Below are 18,414 nucleotides of genomic sequence, written 5' to 3'. Positions count from 1 at the left end.
AGACTATGTTCACACAGCAGAATGGCCAGAAAATTTCTAGCAGACAAACTGCAGACAGTGGGAGCCAACAGAACATGCCAGCACTTGGACTGCTCGGAAATGTGCCATCTCCGTAGACAGCAATGCATTTCAGAGAGGAGTCCGCAGAAAGAACTGAGTAGGTAGGAATCGGAATTACCATGGAAGAAGTTTACCTATTGAAATGAATGGTGCAGCAAAACACTATTTAAAAACAATAGGACTCTGCTGCAACAGAATTTCCTAACTGAAATTTTCTGCCATGTCAACAAGACCTAAGTGCTAAATGACTCCTGGCTGCTTTGTGCATCTGCTGTGAGATTCAAACTAGGAGTCCAGTATTAACACGGACCATCCTTATTAGCCAAAAGGCACAATTTATTTTTGTGACATCTTGGCTAATAGGAGAGAGGACCGGTCCTTATAAGTCGAGTTATGGCCTATTTCACATGAGCATATTGGTATACGTCCAAAATATTTACATATCGAGGGAGACTTTGCAAAACCTATGCAGAGGAAAAGTTGAGCAGCTGCCTATTGCAATCAATCAGATCACTTTTTTTTTTTTTTTAGCAACTGCTCCACCTTAACTTTACACAAGTTTTGATAAATCTCCTCCATCATGGCTAAAATTGCATCAGTAGGTCATCGGTATTACTTTACAGTAAACAATAATGGTCTGCATTCTTAGAAGGAAATTGAACTGCACTTAGATGGTATACAGATGAAATACTAATGACAAAATGGATCAAATATCACATACAGACACATGCATATTTTTCTTCTCTCAATGGGATGTTTTCAATCTGCAACATGGATAAAAGTGGAACATCCTGCAGAGGTGAACCTAGCCTAACATTAGCCCGGTATTACGGTCCACATAATAAAAAGTCATAATATAGATGCAAAACACATTGCATAAAGATGGTCTAAGGAACCTTCCAATAAAATTGCTTTGCATTTTGTCTGATATTCGATCCATTTCCACCTCTTTGAGTAGTGAGGGAGAACATATCACTAGAACTTCCACGTGAAGGATTTCTTGCACTTTATCTCTTCAAAATTTCCCTCTTTGGATTTCCAGTTCCTCTACAGCAGGGGTCTCAAAATGGTGGTCCTCCAGATGTTGCAAAACTTCAACTCCCAGCATTCCCAACAGCCGATAGCAACAGCAGATGGCTGTCTGGACATAACAAGGTATGATGGGAGTTGAAGTTTTGCAACATTTGGAGGGCCACCAGTTTGAAACCCCTGCTCTACAGGGTAAGTAAGTTAAAAAGCACACTTACAGTCAGTGTAAATGTTGGGATGTTTTGTAGGTTTGCTCTGAAGTTTTTGCCGTCACATATGCAATCACACATTTCATATCACTTCTTTATTATAGGAAGAAGAGTCAGAACATAATACAGCTGTTCGGACCTTCCCCATATTAGCAATGCTGGCTTATAAAGGATTTGTACACAAACAGCATAAACTGCCACTAACACTATATGGAAGGCTGTGGACCCTATATATGTAACTGAAAGCCTGATAAAGGGTTTTGTAGGATTTGCTGAATACAGAATGAAAAGAAAAGTGAAAGCTCATAGGAACGGTTACCAATTCTAGCTATACCCAACCGCTGGTCATTATTTTTCATCAATGACAAAGTTCTTCAAAGGGTGTTCTATAGAAAATCACCTGCAAAACCCAATACATAGAAGAAAAAAACTATTTCCAATACATTTAGATGCTGGTGAGCTGTATGAGAATACTGTTATGAATTGTACTTGATAGCTTTAAGGGTCCAAAGTCCATGTAGGAATTTAAGAACTTGAGTATTCAGCATTTTCTATTGATTCTGATACATACCAGGATTGCTGAATAACCAATTCTCCATTAAACAACAACTAGTGATGTGCAGAAATTGAGCATATCATTTGGAAACAAAGTCAAATAGAAATCTCCAAACCAGCAATTTTCCAAAAGATTTTGAGATCCCAGAATTGCATGGACTATTCAACAGTATCTCTTAGGCAGTAAAACAAATACAAAAGGAATCCTTGTTCTTGGTGCGCAATACTGAAGCATCTTATCACAATCCCAGTGATTTCTGCACAGTCTGTCTGGCTATCTTGTTAAACTGCTCCCTGTCCTCTCGCCACATCTTCGAGGCATCCACATTTGCACCACTTTCGTCATTGGGTTCTACAAAGTAATAAAATAATTTTTTTAAAAATGTCAATTAAAATAATGTTTTCTTATAGCATTTATAACATCTACAGTGGGGATCAAAATTTTGGGCACCCCAGGTAAAAAGTTGTATTAATGTGCATAAAGAAGCCAAGGAAAAATCTCCAAAAGGCATCAAATTACAGATTAGACATTCTTATAATATGTAAACAAAAGTTAGATTTTATTTCCATCATTTACACTTTCAAAATAACAGAAAACAAAAAAATGGCATCTGCAAAAGTTTGGGCACCCTGCAGAATTTATAGCATGCACTGCCCCCTTTGCAAAGCTGAGACCTGCCAGTGTCATGGATTGTTCTCAATCATCATCTGGGAAGACCAGGTGATGTCAATCTCAAATGTTTTAAATGCCCAGACTCATCTGACCTTGCCCCAACAATCAGCACCATGGGTTCTTCTAAGCAGTTGTCTAGAAATCTGAAACTGAAAATAGTTGACGCACATAAAGCTGGAGAAGGCTATAAGAAGATAGCAAAACGTTTTCAGATGTCAATATCCTCTGTTCGGAAGGTAATTAAGAAATGGCAGTCATCAGGAACAGTGGAAATTAAAGCAAGATCTGGAAGACCAAGAAAAGTATCAGACAGAACAGCTTGCAGGATTGTGAGAAAAACAATTCTAAAGCCACGTTTGACTGTACAATCCCTCCAGAAAGATCTGGCAGACACTGGAGTTGTGGTACACTATTCCACTATAAAGAGATACTTGTACAAATATGGACTTGTACATATAGACAAGCCTGATGCATTTTGGAAACAAGTTCTGTGGACCGATGAAGTTAAAATTGAACTTTTTGGCCGGAATGAGCAAAGGTACGTTTGGAGAAGAAGGGGAACAGAATTTAATGAAAAGAACCTCTGTCCAACTGTTAAGCATGGGGGTGGATCAAATCATGCTTTGGGGTTGTATTGCTGCCAGTGGCACAGGGAACATCTCACGGGTAGAAGAAAAAAAATAAAATTTCAGCAAATTTTGGATGCTAACTTGATGCCATCTGTGAAAAAGCTGAAGTTAAAGAGGATGGCTTCTACAAATGGATAATGATCCTAAACACACCTCGAAATCCACGGGCATTACATCAAGAGGCGTAAACTGAAGGTTTTGCCATGGTCATCACAATCTCCTGACCTCAACATAATTGAAAATCTATGGATAGACCTTAAAAGAGCAGTGTGTGACAGACAGCCCAGAAATCTCAAAGAACTGGAAGACTTTTGCAAGGAAGAATGGGCAAAGATACCTCAAACAAGAATTGAAAGACTCTTGGTTGGCTAAAAAAAAGCGTTTACAAGCTGGGATACTTGCCAAAGGGGGCAGTAAAATATATTTTTTTGTTTTCTGTTATTTTGAAAGTGTAAATGATGGAAATAAAATATAACTTTTATTGACATATTATAAGAATGTCTAATCTGTAATTTGATGCCTTTTGGAGATTTTTCCATCTTTCCTTGGCTTCTTTATGCACATTAATACAATTTTTACCTGGGGTGCCCAAACTTTTGATCTGTATATGGTCAAACTAGCCAATGAGCAGACCAAACCATTCAGCTACTCTGAAACTAGGGACATTGTAATCAAAGTCTAACAATATTCCCATGTCAAGACATAAGTGAATAAAAACAAATACATGCTGCTGTTTTGCACTCATGACAATCCTATTAAAGTTTATGGGAAAACTCCCACTTGCTCAATGGTAGTTTTGGGGGCTGCTTCAATAAAAAGGAAGGATTTCACATGAATGAGTTACCAACCATACACTGTTCATTGCCAAAATGCCAAAGGATACAAAAGTGCCTAATGATGCCTAATCTTACTGATCTTTTATTAGAATGTAGTTGTTCAACTGGCTCTCAATCTGCCAGCTTTATGTGCTGCAGACACTGTTTGATACCTGATGATGGATGCCAAACTTATAAAATTGTCTTTTTATATCTCAACCAAGTGTTAAGGAGAAGGGGTCAAGCTGCTCAAGTGTCACAGCCTGGTACAACTCCTTGCTCGTCCTCAAAGCCTCTACTTGATTGAAGTGAAGAGCCCTGTATGAGGCTGGGAGGTGGACAATCACCATCAGCTCCAGTAAAAGGTACAGTTTACTTTCATATGCCTACAGTTGTCCAACAAAGTTTCCAGCTTTGAACAGAAAATAGGATGACAGATTCTCTTTAAGTGTATAAGATTCTATCCATATCTGCATTGTTTGGGAAGCAAAAGTATAGGATACATTAAAAACACCATACCTGCCAACATGCTTACAACTGAGAGCAGAATTTTCTCAACACTTTGTACAGGACTCCACCTCTCAGCGCTGCTCTCATAGCCCATGGGGTCATCTCCTGGAGCATGTAGGATTGAGATGCACACCCGACCATCTGGGTATACTGCAAGAAGAAGGCAGAATACTGAATGAACAGCATGCAGGATGAATCATACAGGCTAATAAGAAGAAAGTGCCTTGTTATTGTAATTTTTTTTTATTGTGAAGTCAAAACAGTGGATCAGGTATAATTGACACACTTTGACATGGAAACATTTTTTTTTTTTTTTATATGTTAGCAGTTACCTAGTTTCTTCATCTGCAATCTTCATTCCTTTACTCACCTCCTCCCTGATGTGCAGTTGGCAGCCTGCTTCAGACTCTCCTCATATGGATGTGAACTATATACTAGCTCTTATTTTTCAGCACAGCTTTGTTTGTGAATTGATCTTCTCTTCTGAAGCTCATGAGAGATCTCTTCTCCCTCGTGCTGACATGGATGGATTTCCCACACCTGTCCCCAGCAGTCTGCTCAAGTTGTTTTCCCTCTCTACACTTATACACAGCACTTGGCACAGGCCCCTTACATCACATTGATGTTCAGCCTATTACTGGCCAAGGCGGGATATCGCTGTAGCCAGAGGTTAGCTGAGCCCAATGGGATGTGTTGAGTCCCAAAAGCCAGAAGAAGACCGAGGCCAGAGGATGGCAGTGGTGGAATGCAATCCACGGGTTGGGTGAGCTCCACTGAGCTACCGACAACTTTTAGTTTCGCTTTTTTATTTTGGTAGCCCAGACATTTTAGAAAAAAATTTAATTTATATAACCCATTAACATTTTTTTTTGCAACATGCCTTATAGTAGTTTTCCAGTGGGATCATACAAGACAGGCAAGTCTTCTCTTCTCTGCATCAATGACCCTTTTGCTGGTTCACTGGTAGTCTTTCCAATTTTGGGAGGAAATAACAGCACACAAGATCTGCCATTTTGGAGATGCTATAACCCTGCATTCTAGTCACTCATGGCTTTTCTATGTGCCCATTTTTCCTTTTTCACATGTACTATTTTTTGCTACAGATTTGATGTTGTGTAAAACAATGTAACTAAAAAATTGAACAGACTATCTAAGATGCAGTAAGCACAGTCCATGTGAATGTACCGTATTTTTCGCCGTATAAGACGCACTTTTTCTTCCCCAAAACTGGGGGGGAAAAAGTTGATGCGTCTTATACGGCGAATATACACACCTATCGCGGCGGTCCCTGCGGCCATCAACGGCTGGGACCTGTGGCTAATATTGGACATCACCGATCGCGCTGATGCCCTGTATTAACCCTTCAGACGCAGCGTTCAAAGCTGACCGCCGCGTTTGAAGGGAAAGTGACATTAACCCGGCTGCTCAATCGGGCTGTTCGGGACAGCCGCGGTGAAATCGTGGCGCTCCGAACAGCTTACAGGACATCGGGAGGGACCTTACCTGCCTCCTCTGTGTCTGCTCCGTGCCGGGATCCCCTGCATGGCCGGCGCTCTCCTTTGTCGTCATCATGTCGGCGCAAACGCCGTCCCGTCATCCAATAGGAGCGGCGTGCGTAGCGACGTTATGACGGGGAAGAAGACATCCGGAGCATCGGGGACACCACGGGGATGCGGCGACAGCGATGGAGAGACATCCACGGAGTGACAGGGACACGTGAGTACTACCGCCTATACCAGTGGTCTTCAACCTGCGGACCTCCAGATGTTGCAAAACTACAACTCCCAGCATGCCCGGACAGCCAACGGCTGTCCGGGCATGCTGGGAGTTGTAGTTTTGCAACATCTGGAGGTCCGCAGGTTGAAGATCACTGTTGGGTTCAGAATCTTTTTTTTTCTAGATTTTGCACCTTTAAAAATGGGTGCGTCTTATATGCCGGAGCGTCCTATAGGGCGAAAAATACGGTACCTTGCGATGCATCAATCTCATGAACTGATGATTTACTTGCTGTCTAATATACCCCTCCCTCTTTACAGCTGCCAATATAGTGACATAATGTTATTCACTTCATCTGCCAGTGGTGTTAATGTTATGGCGGATCACTGTATGTCAGCAGAAGCATAAAATATACACTTGTATAATGTACTTACTGTTTGGGTGAAACATCTCACAGGTAAATCTCATTTTAGGAGGACTCAGAGGATAATCTAGAGGGAAGCTGAGAATTGCTGGGAATACTCCACACTCAAAACATGTGTCTTCTGGGCCCCTGCACAGACATTAAAAATATCACAGTTTAATAGTTACAGAAAAAGGAAAGTACTAAAAGCATTCCAAAGTTAAAATAGCTAAAATGCAATGTTAAAAGTAAAAAACATCCAATTTCTTTATTACTGCATTACTTTTTTAGACATTCAGGTTCTACAAATTCTTCTGCAAGTACCTTGAGTGCACTTAGTGGATACATATTTCAAATGGATATATGCCAATACCAGGACAATACCACAATATTGTATGCTTCAGAACTAATATTAGAATATGTAGAACACTAAATCCATTAAGCAGCAGGGTCACGTGACTAACAGATAAGTCTTCACTCTTAAAGGACTCATCCTGCTAAATTAGAAAAGCAAGAAGCAGGACACTGTTGGAAGGCAGGATAAGGCTGCATTCACATTTCTTTTTGTACATACGGGTGCCGGATCCGGCTGGGGGAGGGGAAAACTGGGCGCTCCCATACCCCAGCCGGATCAGCCCGTAAGTCCATTTACTTTAATGAGCCGCCCGTAGCCAACCGGAGTCAAACAGGGACTCCGGTCAGCTCAGTTTTGACCCGTATGCGGTTTCCTGACCAGACCTCAAACCGTAGTATACTAAGGTTTTAGGTCCGGTCCAAAACCGCATACGGGTCAAAACTGAGCTGACCGGAGTCACCGTTTGACTCCGGTCGGCTACGGGCGGCTCATTAAAGTAAATGGAGTCACGGGCTGATCCAGCTGGGGTACGGGAGCGCCTGGTTTGCCCCCCCCCCCCCCCCCCCCCCCGACGGATCCGGCGCCCGTATGTACAAAACGAGATGTGAATGCACCCTAACACTACACATAGTGGGGGATATTTTTCAAAACCTGTGCAGAGGAAAAAGTTGACCATTTGCTCATAGCAACCAATCAGATTGCTTCTTATTTTTCAAAAGGCCTCAGAGAAATGAAAGAAGCAATCTGATTGGTTGCTATGGGCAACTGGTCAACTTTTCCTCTGCACAGGTTTTGAAAAATATCCCTCGGTGTGTATATAGGCTGTAATCATGGACACACAGTTTGGCAAACCAGCAGTATACACAAAATACAATATTTTGAATTAAGACTATTAACCCCTCAAGGACATGGCCCATTTAGGCCTTGAGGACAGAGACAATTTCCGATTTTTGCATTTTCTTCATTTTTCCCCCTCCCCTTTGAAGAGGCAAAACTCTTTTTTTCTATAGACCCATATGAGGGCTTATTTTGTCCACAACTAATTGTACCTTATAATCCCACCTTTCATTTTACCACAAAATTTACAGCAAAAACTAAAAATATGAAAACTGCAATTTTGCTCATATTTTTTACATAGTGCACTTTATGGAAAGAGGACATGATTTCTTTAATCTGTAGACTAAAATGATAACCAAGTTATATAAATTTTCTATTTTTGTTTACGGGGGTAGATCCAGGCTAATTTTTTGCGCCTTAATCTGTAGTTTTTATTGGTACCATTTTTATTTTGATGGGACTTTGTGATCACTTTTTATTCCTGATATACAATGTCATTTTCTTAGACCTCTGATAAAGCTCTGAGGAGCGAAACATGTCAGGGGGCTATATGTCTGAGTTTTTAATAAGCCTGTGTCACCAGTCATATTATTATTATTATGCAGCCATCAACAGTATATATAATGTGATACTCCCACAATTATACAATTGTGGGCACATGCCCTCATGTTACAGTGATGTATACCCATTACAGTTGGACTGGTTACACCGGTGTTTTTAAACATTTTTTTTGGTTATACCTTTTAATAAACACATTAATAAAAGGTATTTTTGATCCCGGGAACGGGATTTGTTGGTTCAAGTTATAAACAGCGTAGCGGTCAGTGTTATAGGGGTACTCCACTGGCCAGCATTCGGAAGTAGATGTTCCAAAAGCTGTTTTTGCGCTGCGGGGGTCGGACACGCCCCTCTTGACATCACGGCCACGCTCCCTCATTGAAAGTCACGGCCGCCAAGCCCCCTCCCATTGACTTGCATTGAGGGGCGTGGCTATGACATCACATGGGGTGTGGCCAACCCCCACAGTGCAAAAACAGCATTCGGAACATTTACTTCTTAATTCTGGCCAGTGGAGTACCCCTTTAACCCTGTAACGACCACGGATGTAAATGTATGTCCTGGTGCGGCGGTACTTAGCGCACCAGGACGTACATTTATGTCCTGTACATGACCGCGAGCATTGGAGCGATGATGGGGTCATGTGCAGCAGGTCCGGGCTACTGACTGCAGCCAGGGACCCGCCGGTAAATGGCCAACATCCGCAACCACGCGGATGTCTGCAATTTACCCCTCAGATGCAATGATCAATACAGAACATGGCATCTGCGGCAGCACGGCTACATTTTATGTTGATCTGATCGGAGGCGGGGATTAGATCAGCTGACATGGCGGACGGAGGTCCCCTCACCTGCCTCCGCTGCCTTCCCGCCTTCTTCTGCTCTGGTCTGAGATTGAGCAGACCAAAGCAGAAGTTAGCCGATAACACTGATCAGTGCTATGCCCTATGCATAGCACTGTACAGTATTAGCAATCAACTGATTGCTATAAATAGTCCCCTTAGAAGTAAAAAAAAAAGTTTTAAAAAAGTAAAAAAAAATATTAGAAAAATCCCCTCCCCAATAAAAATGTAAAATGGCCCTTTTTCCCATTTTACCCCCAAAAACTGTAAAAGTAAATAAATAAATTATAAACATATTTGGTATCGCCGCATGCGTAAATGTCCGAACTATTAAAATATAATGTCAATGATCCCGTATGGTGAACGGCGTGAATGTAAATAAATAAATAAAAAGTCCAAAATTGCTGCTTTTTGTCACATTTTATTAAAAAAATTTATTTAAAAAAATTATAAAAGTTTTATACACACAAATGTATCAATAAAAAGGACAGATCACGGCACAAAACATGAGCCCTCATTCCGCCGCTTATACGGAAAAATGAAAAAGTTACAGGTAGACAAAATAGAGGGATTTTTGAATGTACTAATTTGGTTAAAAAGTTTGCGATTTTTTTTAAGCACAACAAGAATAGAGAAGTTGGGTATCATTTTAATTGTATTGACCCACAGAATAAAGAACACATTTTTACCGTAAATTGTACGGCGTGAAAACAAAACCTTCCAAAATTTGCAAAATTGCTGTTTTTTTTTTAAATTTCCCCACACAAATAGTATTTTTTGGTTGCGCCATACATTTTATGAGTGACGTCATTACGACAACTGGTCATGCAAAAAACAAGTCCTCATACTAGTCTGTGGATGAAAATATAAAAGGGTTATGATTTTTAGAAGGCGAGGAGGAAAAAACCAAAAATAAAATTGGCTTGGTCTTTAACCCCTTAAGGACTCAGCCCATTTTGGCCTTAAGGACTCAGACAATTAAATTTTTACGTTTTCATTTTTTCCTCCTCGCCTTCTAAAAATCATAACTCTTTTATATTTTCATCCACAGACTAGTATGAGGGCTTGTTTTTTGCGCGACCAGTTGTCTTTTGTAATGACATCACTCATAAGATCATAAAATGTATGGCGCAACCAAAAAACACAATTTTTGTGGGGAAATTAAAACGAAAAACGCAATTTTGCAAATTTTGGAAGGTTTCGTTTTCACGCCGTACAATTTATGGTAAAAATGACATGTGTTCTTTATTCTGAGGGTCAATACGATTAAAATGATACCCATTATTACATACTTTTATATTATTGTTGCGCTTAAAAAAAAATCACAAACTTTTTAACCAAATTAGTACGTTTATAATCCCTTTATTTTGATGACCTCTAACTTTTTTATTTTTCCGTATAAGCGGCGGTATGGGGGCTCATTTTTTGCGCCATAATCTGTACTTTTTTTTTGATACTACATTTGCATATAAAAAACTTTTAATACATTTTTTTAAATTTTTTTTTAATAAAATGTATTAAAAAAGTAGGAATTTTGGACTTTTTTTTTTTTTCGTTCATGCCGTTCACCGTACGGGATCATTAACATTTTATTTTAATAGTTCGGACATTTACGCACGCGGCGATACCAAATATGTCTAAAAAAAATTTTTTTACGCTTTTTGGGGGTAAAATAGGAAAAAACGGACGTTTTACTTTTTTATTAGGGGAGGGGATTTTTCACTTTTTTTTTACTTTAACATTTTTTTTTTACACTTGAATAGTCCCCATAGGGGACTATTCATAGCAATACCATGATTGATAATACTGATCTGTTCTATGTATAGGACATAGAACAGATCAGTGTTTTCGGTGATCTTCTGCTCTGGTCTGCTCAATCACAGACCAGAGCAGGAGACGCCGGGAGCCGGACGGACGAAGGAGAGGGGACCTCCGTGCGGCGTTATGAATGATCGGATCCCCGCAGCAGCGCTGCGGGCGATCCAATCATTCATTCAAATCGCGCACTGCCGAAGATGCTGGGATCTGTATTGATCCCGGCACCTGAGGGGTTAATGGCGGACGCCCGCGAGATGCACAGGACGCAAATGTACGTCCTGGTGCGTTAAGTACCACCTCACCAGGACGTACATTTACGTCCTGAGTCCTTAAGGGGTTAAGCCATATCTGCAGCTCATTTGTTAACGGGAGTAAGCAAATTGCATAAGACAGTCAACTTGGTTGTTTTAGGCTTATTTGCCATTTCTGTCGTCCACAGACGGAATGGATATGGCCGGGGAGCCATTCTTGTGGACAAACTTCCTTAAAGGAGTACTATGGGATGTTAAAATTGTGCCCCATACTCCTGGAAGTAAAAAAAATTAAGAGAAACATACCTGCCACCGCTCACCCGGTGCCTCCAGTAACCCGTTTCGGCATCCGCTGTGATCCTCTTCCTCATTGCCGGTGGTTGGTAAGTCATAATGCACTCAGCCAATCACCGGCCACAGCGAATCCCCGCCTCGGCCGGCGATAGGCTGAGCGGCAGTGTGACATTTACGGTCGCAAAAACTGGTGCCGGGGCCAAAAACATCACAGTGCCACTCAGCCTATCACCAGCTGAGGGGGGACTTTGCTGCGGCTGGTGATTGGCTGAGTGCAGTATGACTCACCGACCACCGGCAACCAAGAAGAGGATCTCGTTGGAGGCAGAAACAGGTTACTGTAGGCACCGGGGTAGCAGTGGAAGGTAAGCATCCCTTTATTTTTTTTACTGCCGGCAGTATGGGACAAAATTTTAACATCCCGGAGTACTCATCATCTCTAGCATGCTCGCCATTTGGGATAGGGCTTGCACACCAGGTCATTGCATAACCTGATACTCCCATGAACAATCAAGGCAACATCCACAAAGCAACAAGTGGAAATGTCACCAAGAAAGAATTTCAAGTTATCAGTCATGTCAGAAAAAAAGCTGCAGGGGACAAATGTTGCTTGACCTCTAGCCTTTTATATATAGGTCTTATTGTGTATAGAGCTTGTTAGACAAGTAAATTATGTTCAATTTACAGTCTGAGCCTCTAATTTCAAGAAACATTATCACAACTTGTTTTCTATTCATGAAAATTCAGCCAAAGAGTTGATATTATAGTAACAACGTTACTGATGTATTTACAAGAGGGGTTAAAATGTGTATTCTTGTTTATACCTGCCTATGTTATGTAGAATCAGTTTGAAATAGTTGTCACAAAAAATGGCTATTATCCCCAGACCCCCACAAGGGTTGTCGAGTAGTTTTCTCATGATAAATATGTCTATCATAGATGAAAAACATTAGTAAAATTGCCTAAATGACAGATTTAGATTCACAAACCAAGCAAAGCTGGGTAATCCAACATGGTAACACTTTGGTTGCCACTAAACCAGTTAATACCTAGATTCCCCGGAAACAGATATACTAATAAAGATATAACTAGTACATGATACATAAATCCTCCTATAGTTTGATTGTCAAAGCGTTCTAAACCTCCAGGTGTGGATCCACTGTACATATTACACATTTCATGTCATAAACTCATTGATATGGGCCAGTTTCACCCATTATAAATGAAAGGGAGAAAAATAAAGCAGTTTCAGTTATAACACATACACATCAAAGTCCTTGTATGTGCCTTTTTTTCTAAGGCGGATTTAACGAAGAGAAAAAAAAATACACATCCACACAAAACAAGGCATCGTAGGAAATCAAAGCATGCTCTAATGGCAAGGTCACGGCGCTCCTCTTAATAGGCAGGGTGTGTGAGGCTATAATTGAACTATCTGCCTGCAAGGCATGTCTTAAAGGATACACGTCATGTAAGAGAGGCAGCTGTTTGGGAAAGCTGGCACAATTGTTTCAAGTGGACAGAGATTCCACTTCATAAATCACCAAGAAACATTAACACTTTGGTATAATACATGGGTCTTTAGAGGGCCAATAAATGTAATTATTAAAATAGCAACAATATATAAAACACAGGGACAAAGGGCAGTTAGAGGACACAGGACATAGAAGAAGGGTGAGAATAAATGCACAACGCTTCAATATCCTATGAGATGTAATGGGGCTACACTGCAATACTAGACACAGCCCACTCTAGACAAAAGTGGCACAGCCTCGAAGGAAAGAAAAGTTACAAGTTAAAGGGGTACTCCGACCCTAGACATCTTATACCCTATCCAAAAGGATAGGGGGTAAGATGCCTGATCATAAGGGGTCTGGCTGCTGGGACCCCAATGATCTCCGGGCCGGCCCCATGACATTATGAACACAGAAGCTTGGCGCTTCCATGTTCTTGATGTCACACCATGGAGGATTCAAGTCTATGGGAGGGAATGTGACGGCTAGTACATAGCCTTCACCCCTCTTCCCAAAGACATGAATGGAGGGAGGTGACGTCTGTGGTCGCTCCTCACTGCACAGAGCGCCGCCTGTCCTCACTGCACAGAGCCCCGCCTGTCCTCACTGCGCAGAGCCCCACCTGTCCTCCCTGCGCAGAGCCCCGCCTGTCCTCCCTGCGCAGAGCCCCGCCTGTCCTCCCTGCGCAGAGCCCCGCCTGTCCTCCCTGCGCAGAGCCCCGCCTGTCCTCCCTGCGCAGAGCCCCGCCTGTCCTCACTGCGCAGAGCCCCGCCTGTCCTCACTGCGCAGAGCCCCGCCTGTCCTCACTGCGCAGAGCCCCGCCTGTCCTCACTGCGCAGAGCCCCGCCTGTCCTCACTGCGCAGAGCCCCGCCTGTCCTCAGTGCGCAGAGCCCCGCCTGTCCTCAGTGCGCAGAGCCCCGCCTGTCCTCAGTGCGCAGAGCCCCGCCTGTCCTCAGTGCACAGAGCCCCGCTTGTCCTCAGTGCACAGAGCCCCGCTTGTCCTCAGAGCACAGAGCCCCGCTTGTCCTCAGTGCACAGAGCCCCGCTTGTCCTCAGTGCACAGAGCCCCGCTTGTCCTCAGTGCACAGAGCCCTGCTTGTCCTCAGTGCACAGAGCATTGCTTGTCCTCACTGCACAGAGCCCCGCTTGTCCTCACTGCACAGAGCCCCGCTTGTCCTCACTGCACAGAGCCCCGCTTGTCCTCACTGCACAGAGCCCCGCTTGTCCTCACTGCACAGAGCCCCGCTTGTCCTCACTGCACAGAGCCCCGCTTGTCCTCACTGCACAGAGCCCCGCTTTTCCTCACTGCACAGAGCCCCGCTTTTCCTCACTGCACAGAGCCCCGCTTTTCCTCACTGCACAGAGCCCCGCTTTTCCTCACTGCACAGAGCCCCGCTTTTCCTCACTGCACAGAGCCCCGCTTTTCCTCACTGCACAGAGCCCCGCTTTTCCTCACTGCACAGAGCCCCGCTTGTCCTCAGTGCACAGAGCCCCGCTTGTCCTCAGTGCACAGAGCCCCGCTTGTCCTCAGTGCACAGAGCCCCGCTTGTCCTCAGTGCACAGAGCCCCGCTTGTCCTCAGTGCACAGAGCCCCGTTTGTCCTCAGTGCACAGAGCCCCGCTTGTCCTCAGTGCACAGAGCCCCGCTTGTCCTCAGTGCACAGAGCCCCGCTTGTCCTCAGTGCACAGAGCCCCGCTTGTCCTCAGTGCACAGAGCCCCGCTTGTCCTCAGTGCACAGAGCCCCGCTTGTCCTCAGTGCACAGAGCCCCGCTTGTCCTCAGTGCACAGAGCCCCGCTTGTCCTCAGTGCACAGAGCCCCGCTTGTCCTCAGTGCACAGAGCCCCACTTGTCCTCACTGAACAGAGCCCCGCTTGTCCTCACTGCACAGAGCCCTGCTTGTTCTCAGTGCACAGAGCCCTGCTTGTTCTCAGTGTACAGAGCCCCGCTTGTCCTCACTGCACAGAGCCCCGCTTGTCCTCACTGCACAGAGCCCTGCTTGTTCTCACTGCACAGAGCCCTGCTTGTCCTCAGTGCACAGAGTATTGCTTGTCCTCACTGAACAGAGCCCCGCTTGTCCTCACTGCACAGAGCCCTGCTTGTTCTCAGTGCACAGAGCCCTGCTTGTTCTCAGTGTACAGAGCCCCGCTTGTCCTCACTGCACAGAGCCCCGCTTGTCCTCACTGCACAGAGCCCTGCTTGTTCTCACTGCACAGAGCCCTGCTTGTCCTCAGTGCACAGAGTATTGCTTGTCCTCACTGCACAGAGCCCCACTTGTCCTTACTGCACAGAGCCCTGCTTGTCCTCAGTGCACAGAGCCCTGCTTGTCCTCAGTGCACAGAGCCCTGCTTGTCCTCAGTGCACAGAGCCCTGCTTGTTCTCAGTGCACAGAGCCCTGCTTGTCCTCAGTGTACAGAGCCCTGCTTGTCCTCCCAAAAATCCCCTCCCCCCAATAAAAATGTAAAATGTCCTTTTTTCCCATCTTACCCCCATAAAGTGTAAAAAAAAAAATATATAAAAATAAATAAAAAATGAATACACACATTTGTTATTGCCGCGTGTGTAAGTCTCCGAACTATTAAAATATAATGTTACTGATCCTGTACGGTGAATGGCGTGAATGTAAAAAAAAGCGCAAAATTGTTGCTTTTTTGTCACATTTTATTAAAAAAAAATTTTTATAAAAGTTTTATATACAGAAATGTGGTATCAATAAAAAGTACAGATCATGGCGCAAAAAATTAGCCCTCATACCGCCACTTATACAGAAAAATGTAAAAGTTATAGGTCGTCAAAATAGAAGGATTTTAAACATACTAATTTGGTTAAAAAGTTTGCAATTTTTTTTAAGCACAACAATAGAAAAGTACCGTATGTAATCATGGGTATCATTTCAATCGTATTGACCCATAAAATAAAGAACACATGTAATTTTAACTGTAAATTGTAAGGCGTGAAAACAAAACCTTCCAAAATTTGCAAAATTGCGGTTTTCTTTTTAATTTTCTCACAAAAATCGTATTATTTTGGTTGCGCCATACATTTTATGGTAAAATTAGTGATGTCATTATACAGGAAAACTGGTCGCGCAAAAAACAAGTCCTCATACTGGTTTGTGGATGAAAATATAAAAGTTACAATTTTTAGAAGATGAGGAGGAAAAAAGTAAAATGCAAAAATAAAATTGGCCTGGTCCTTATGGTCAAACTGGGCTTGGTCCTTAAGGGATTAATCATACACTACAGATTTTCTGCTTCAGATTTCTGTGTGGAAACTCTGCAGCATGTTACAGTAGCTGCAAAATTCGAACAAATTTGGTGCATAGATTGACCTGCAGTGCAGATTTTCCCCACTGATCTGTACTCACTGTGGATTGTAAACACTGCAGAGACTGAGGCATTCGCATAAGTGCCGCAGGCTCTTTATACAGTTGATCTGTGAGGGTGCTGGTGGTCGGACACATACTGATCTAATATTGATGGATTATCCAGAGGACAGGTGATTCATTATAAAGGCCAGATTATCCCTTTAATTTAGGGTATACAACAGATGAACTACGAAAAAGTAAAAATAAATATCAGGGAGCAACTTTAGATGCTTACAGGGGTTGTCTCAAACTCTTTGAGGAAACTTACAGTCTGAATTCTACCTTTGCCCACCATCAGTCACTCTCCACCCAATGTCATGCCAAGGTCAGACTATATTGCTTTTATAGTGAAAATGTCCAGATTCCTGACTAGCCATTAATTGTATACCTATAATCAGAATCCCTCCCTTCACAAGCTGATTACAGAGTAATAAAGCAGCAGCTACAAATTCCTCATGGCTTTTCTGTCAGCAGACACTAGTTGTTTTTCTCCCCTTTTCTAATGAAACTGTATGGCGACAGAGGGGAATGTGAATAACCTGTAGCTCTGTGATCTAGGCTGCTTTGACTTGTAAATGGAGAGATTCTCTTGATAAGTGCATATTCCAGAATTACTGTTTATGTAATTTCCTAATACATATGTTACTTTCACACTACTTCATTTGTCTTGTTAAACTACGCCCTAACAGGAAGCCTTGCCTTTGTATACACGAGGCCTGATGTTAACATAATGGAGTTCACAATTCAGGCCATAACCAATGCTGAATGCACCGTTTCATAGGTTGTCCATTGTAGCCAACATCTCTGCACTACAAAGGTATCCATTATTATGTCTACATTGTGCCCATATGTGTAATGAATAGAATAAGAGGGACATCCAGGAGAAAAGCCTTTATTTTCAGCAGCTCTCCATAATAGCTATTACACTCAAAGCTGTACAACCACTTTAAAGTGAACTCGAGAGGTGATCTCCCACCCATCATTCAGATTGGGCGTAGAGAGACAAAAGGTCATGATGGTCAGCTGGATTGACGAAGCAAATATATGACTAGTAAGTTTGGTGCACAAATCCATCTCTAATTATTAAGATGTGTGCAGGGAACGTAAGGGGAAACTAACAGTTACCTCGGCAAGCCGACTGCCCACCATGGACCCAAAGGCCCTATTAGATGGGCGATGTGAGCAGTACATAGATTGTAGCTTGTTTACGGAGCCACTTACAAGGCTCAACAATAGTGCAGGCAGTGCTGCATGAATGATCGCTGGATTGTGGGGCCTTATACTTCCATCATTTCTCGACTGCACATTTCCTATTACAATGGAAGATATACAGCAGACAGACAATGAATTTTCAACCTGTTAATAAGAAGTTGATGAATAGTCATTGAACAAGCATCGGCATCTTGGCAAATCACTCCATGATTATTGGCCTAACTTGCTGATATCACCCTGTAAAAACGGGTCTAAATCTCTCCACGTTCCATTTAAAGAACAGGTGGGAGCTCAGTTTTACAGGTAAACAGATGCTATTCACAGAATGATCACATAAAAAAAAGCTGCATACTATAAAACTCCCTAAGACCATTCAAATCTAAAACTAAAAATTCCTTAAAGGGATACTCCACTGCCCCAGCGTTCTGACAATTTTGTTCCAAACGCTGTGTGTGGGCTGTGAAGTCATGGCCACGCCCATCGTGACGTCACACACGCCCCCCTCAATGCAGTCTATGGGAGGGGGCGTGGCTGCTGCCACGCCCCCTCCCATAGACTTGCATTGAGGGGCGTGCCATGATATCACCACCTCCGCAGCCCCCACCCAGTGTTTGGAACAAAATGTTCCGAACGCTGGGGGAAACGAGTACCCCTTTAATGTGAAAGTGTGGTTTTCAAATAACTACAATAAAAAGAAGCCTAAAACATGTTGATTCATCTTTACATCCTGAAAAATTATTTTTCTTTGAGTATGTGTTAGAGCTAACTTC

General features: G+C 42.9%; 1 protein-coding gene across 1 annotated transcript in view; it reads right to left on the bottom strand.

Annotated features, from left to right (window-relative positions):
* Positions 1–1,374: 1,374 nt before the first annotated feature.
* UBE2G2 (ubiquitin conjugating enzyme E2 G2) overlaps positions 1,375–18,414 on the bottom strand; it is a 73,686-nt gene continuing 56,646 nt past the window's right edge. Inside the window, exons 4-6 of the mRNA XM_056534836.1 lie at positions 6,631–6,749; positions 4,490–4,630; positions 1,375–2,205 (exon numbers count right to left, since the gene is read on the bottom strand). Of these exons, the coding sequence (XP_056390811.1) occupies positions 2,093–2,205; positions 4,490–4,630; positions 6,631–6,749 (373 nt within the window). The 3' untranslated portion in view covers positions 1,375–2,092. The remainder of the gene's footprint in view (positions 2,206–4,489; positions 4,631–6,630; positions 6,750–18,414) is intronic.

This window comes from Hyla sarda, chromosome 8, assembly GCF_029499605.1.
Source record: "Hyla sarda isolate aHylSar1 chromosome 8, aHylSar1.hap1, whole genome shotgun sequence".
NCBI classification, from domain to species: Eukaryota; Metazoa; Chordata; class Amphibia; order Anura; family Hylidae; genus Hyla; species Hyla sarda.
This window is presented reverse-complemented; position numbering and strand designations above follow the sequence as displayed.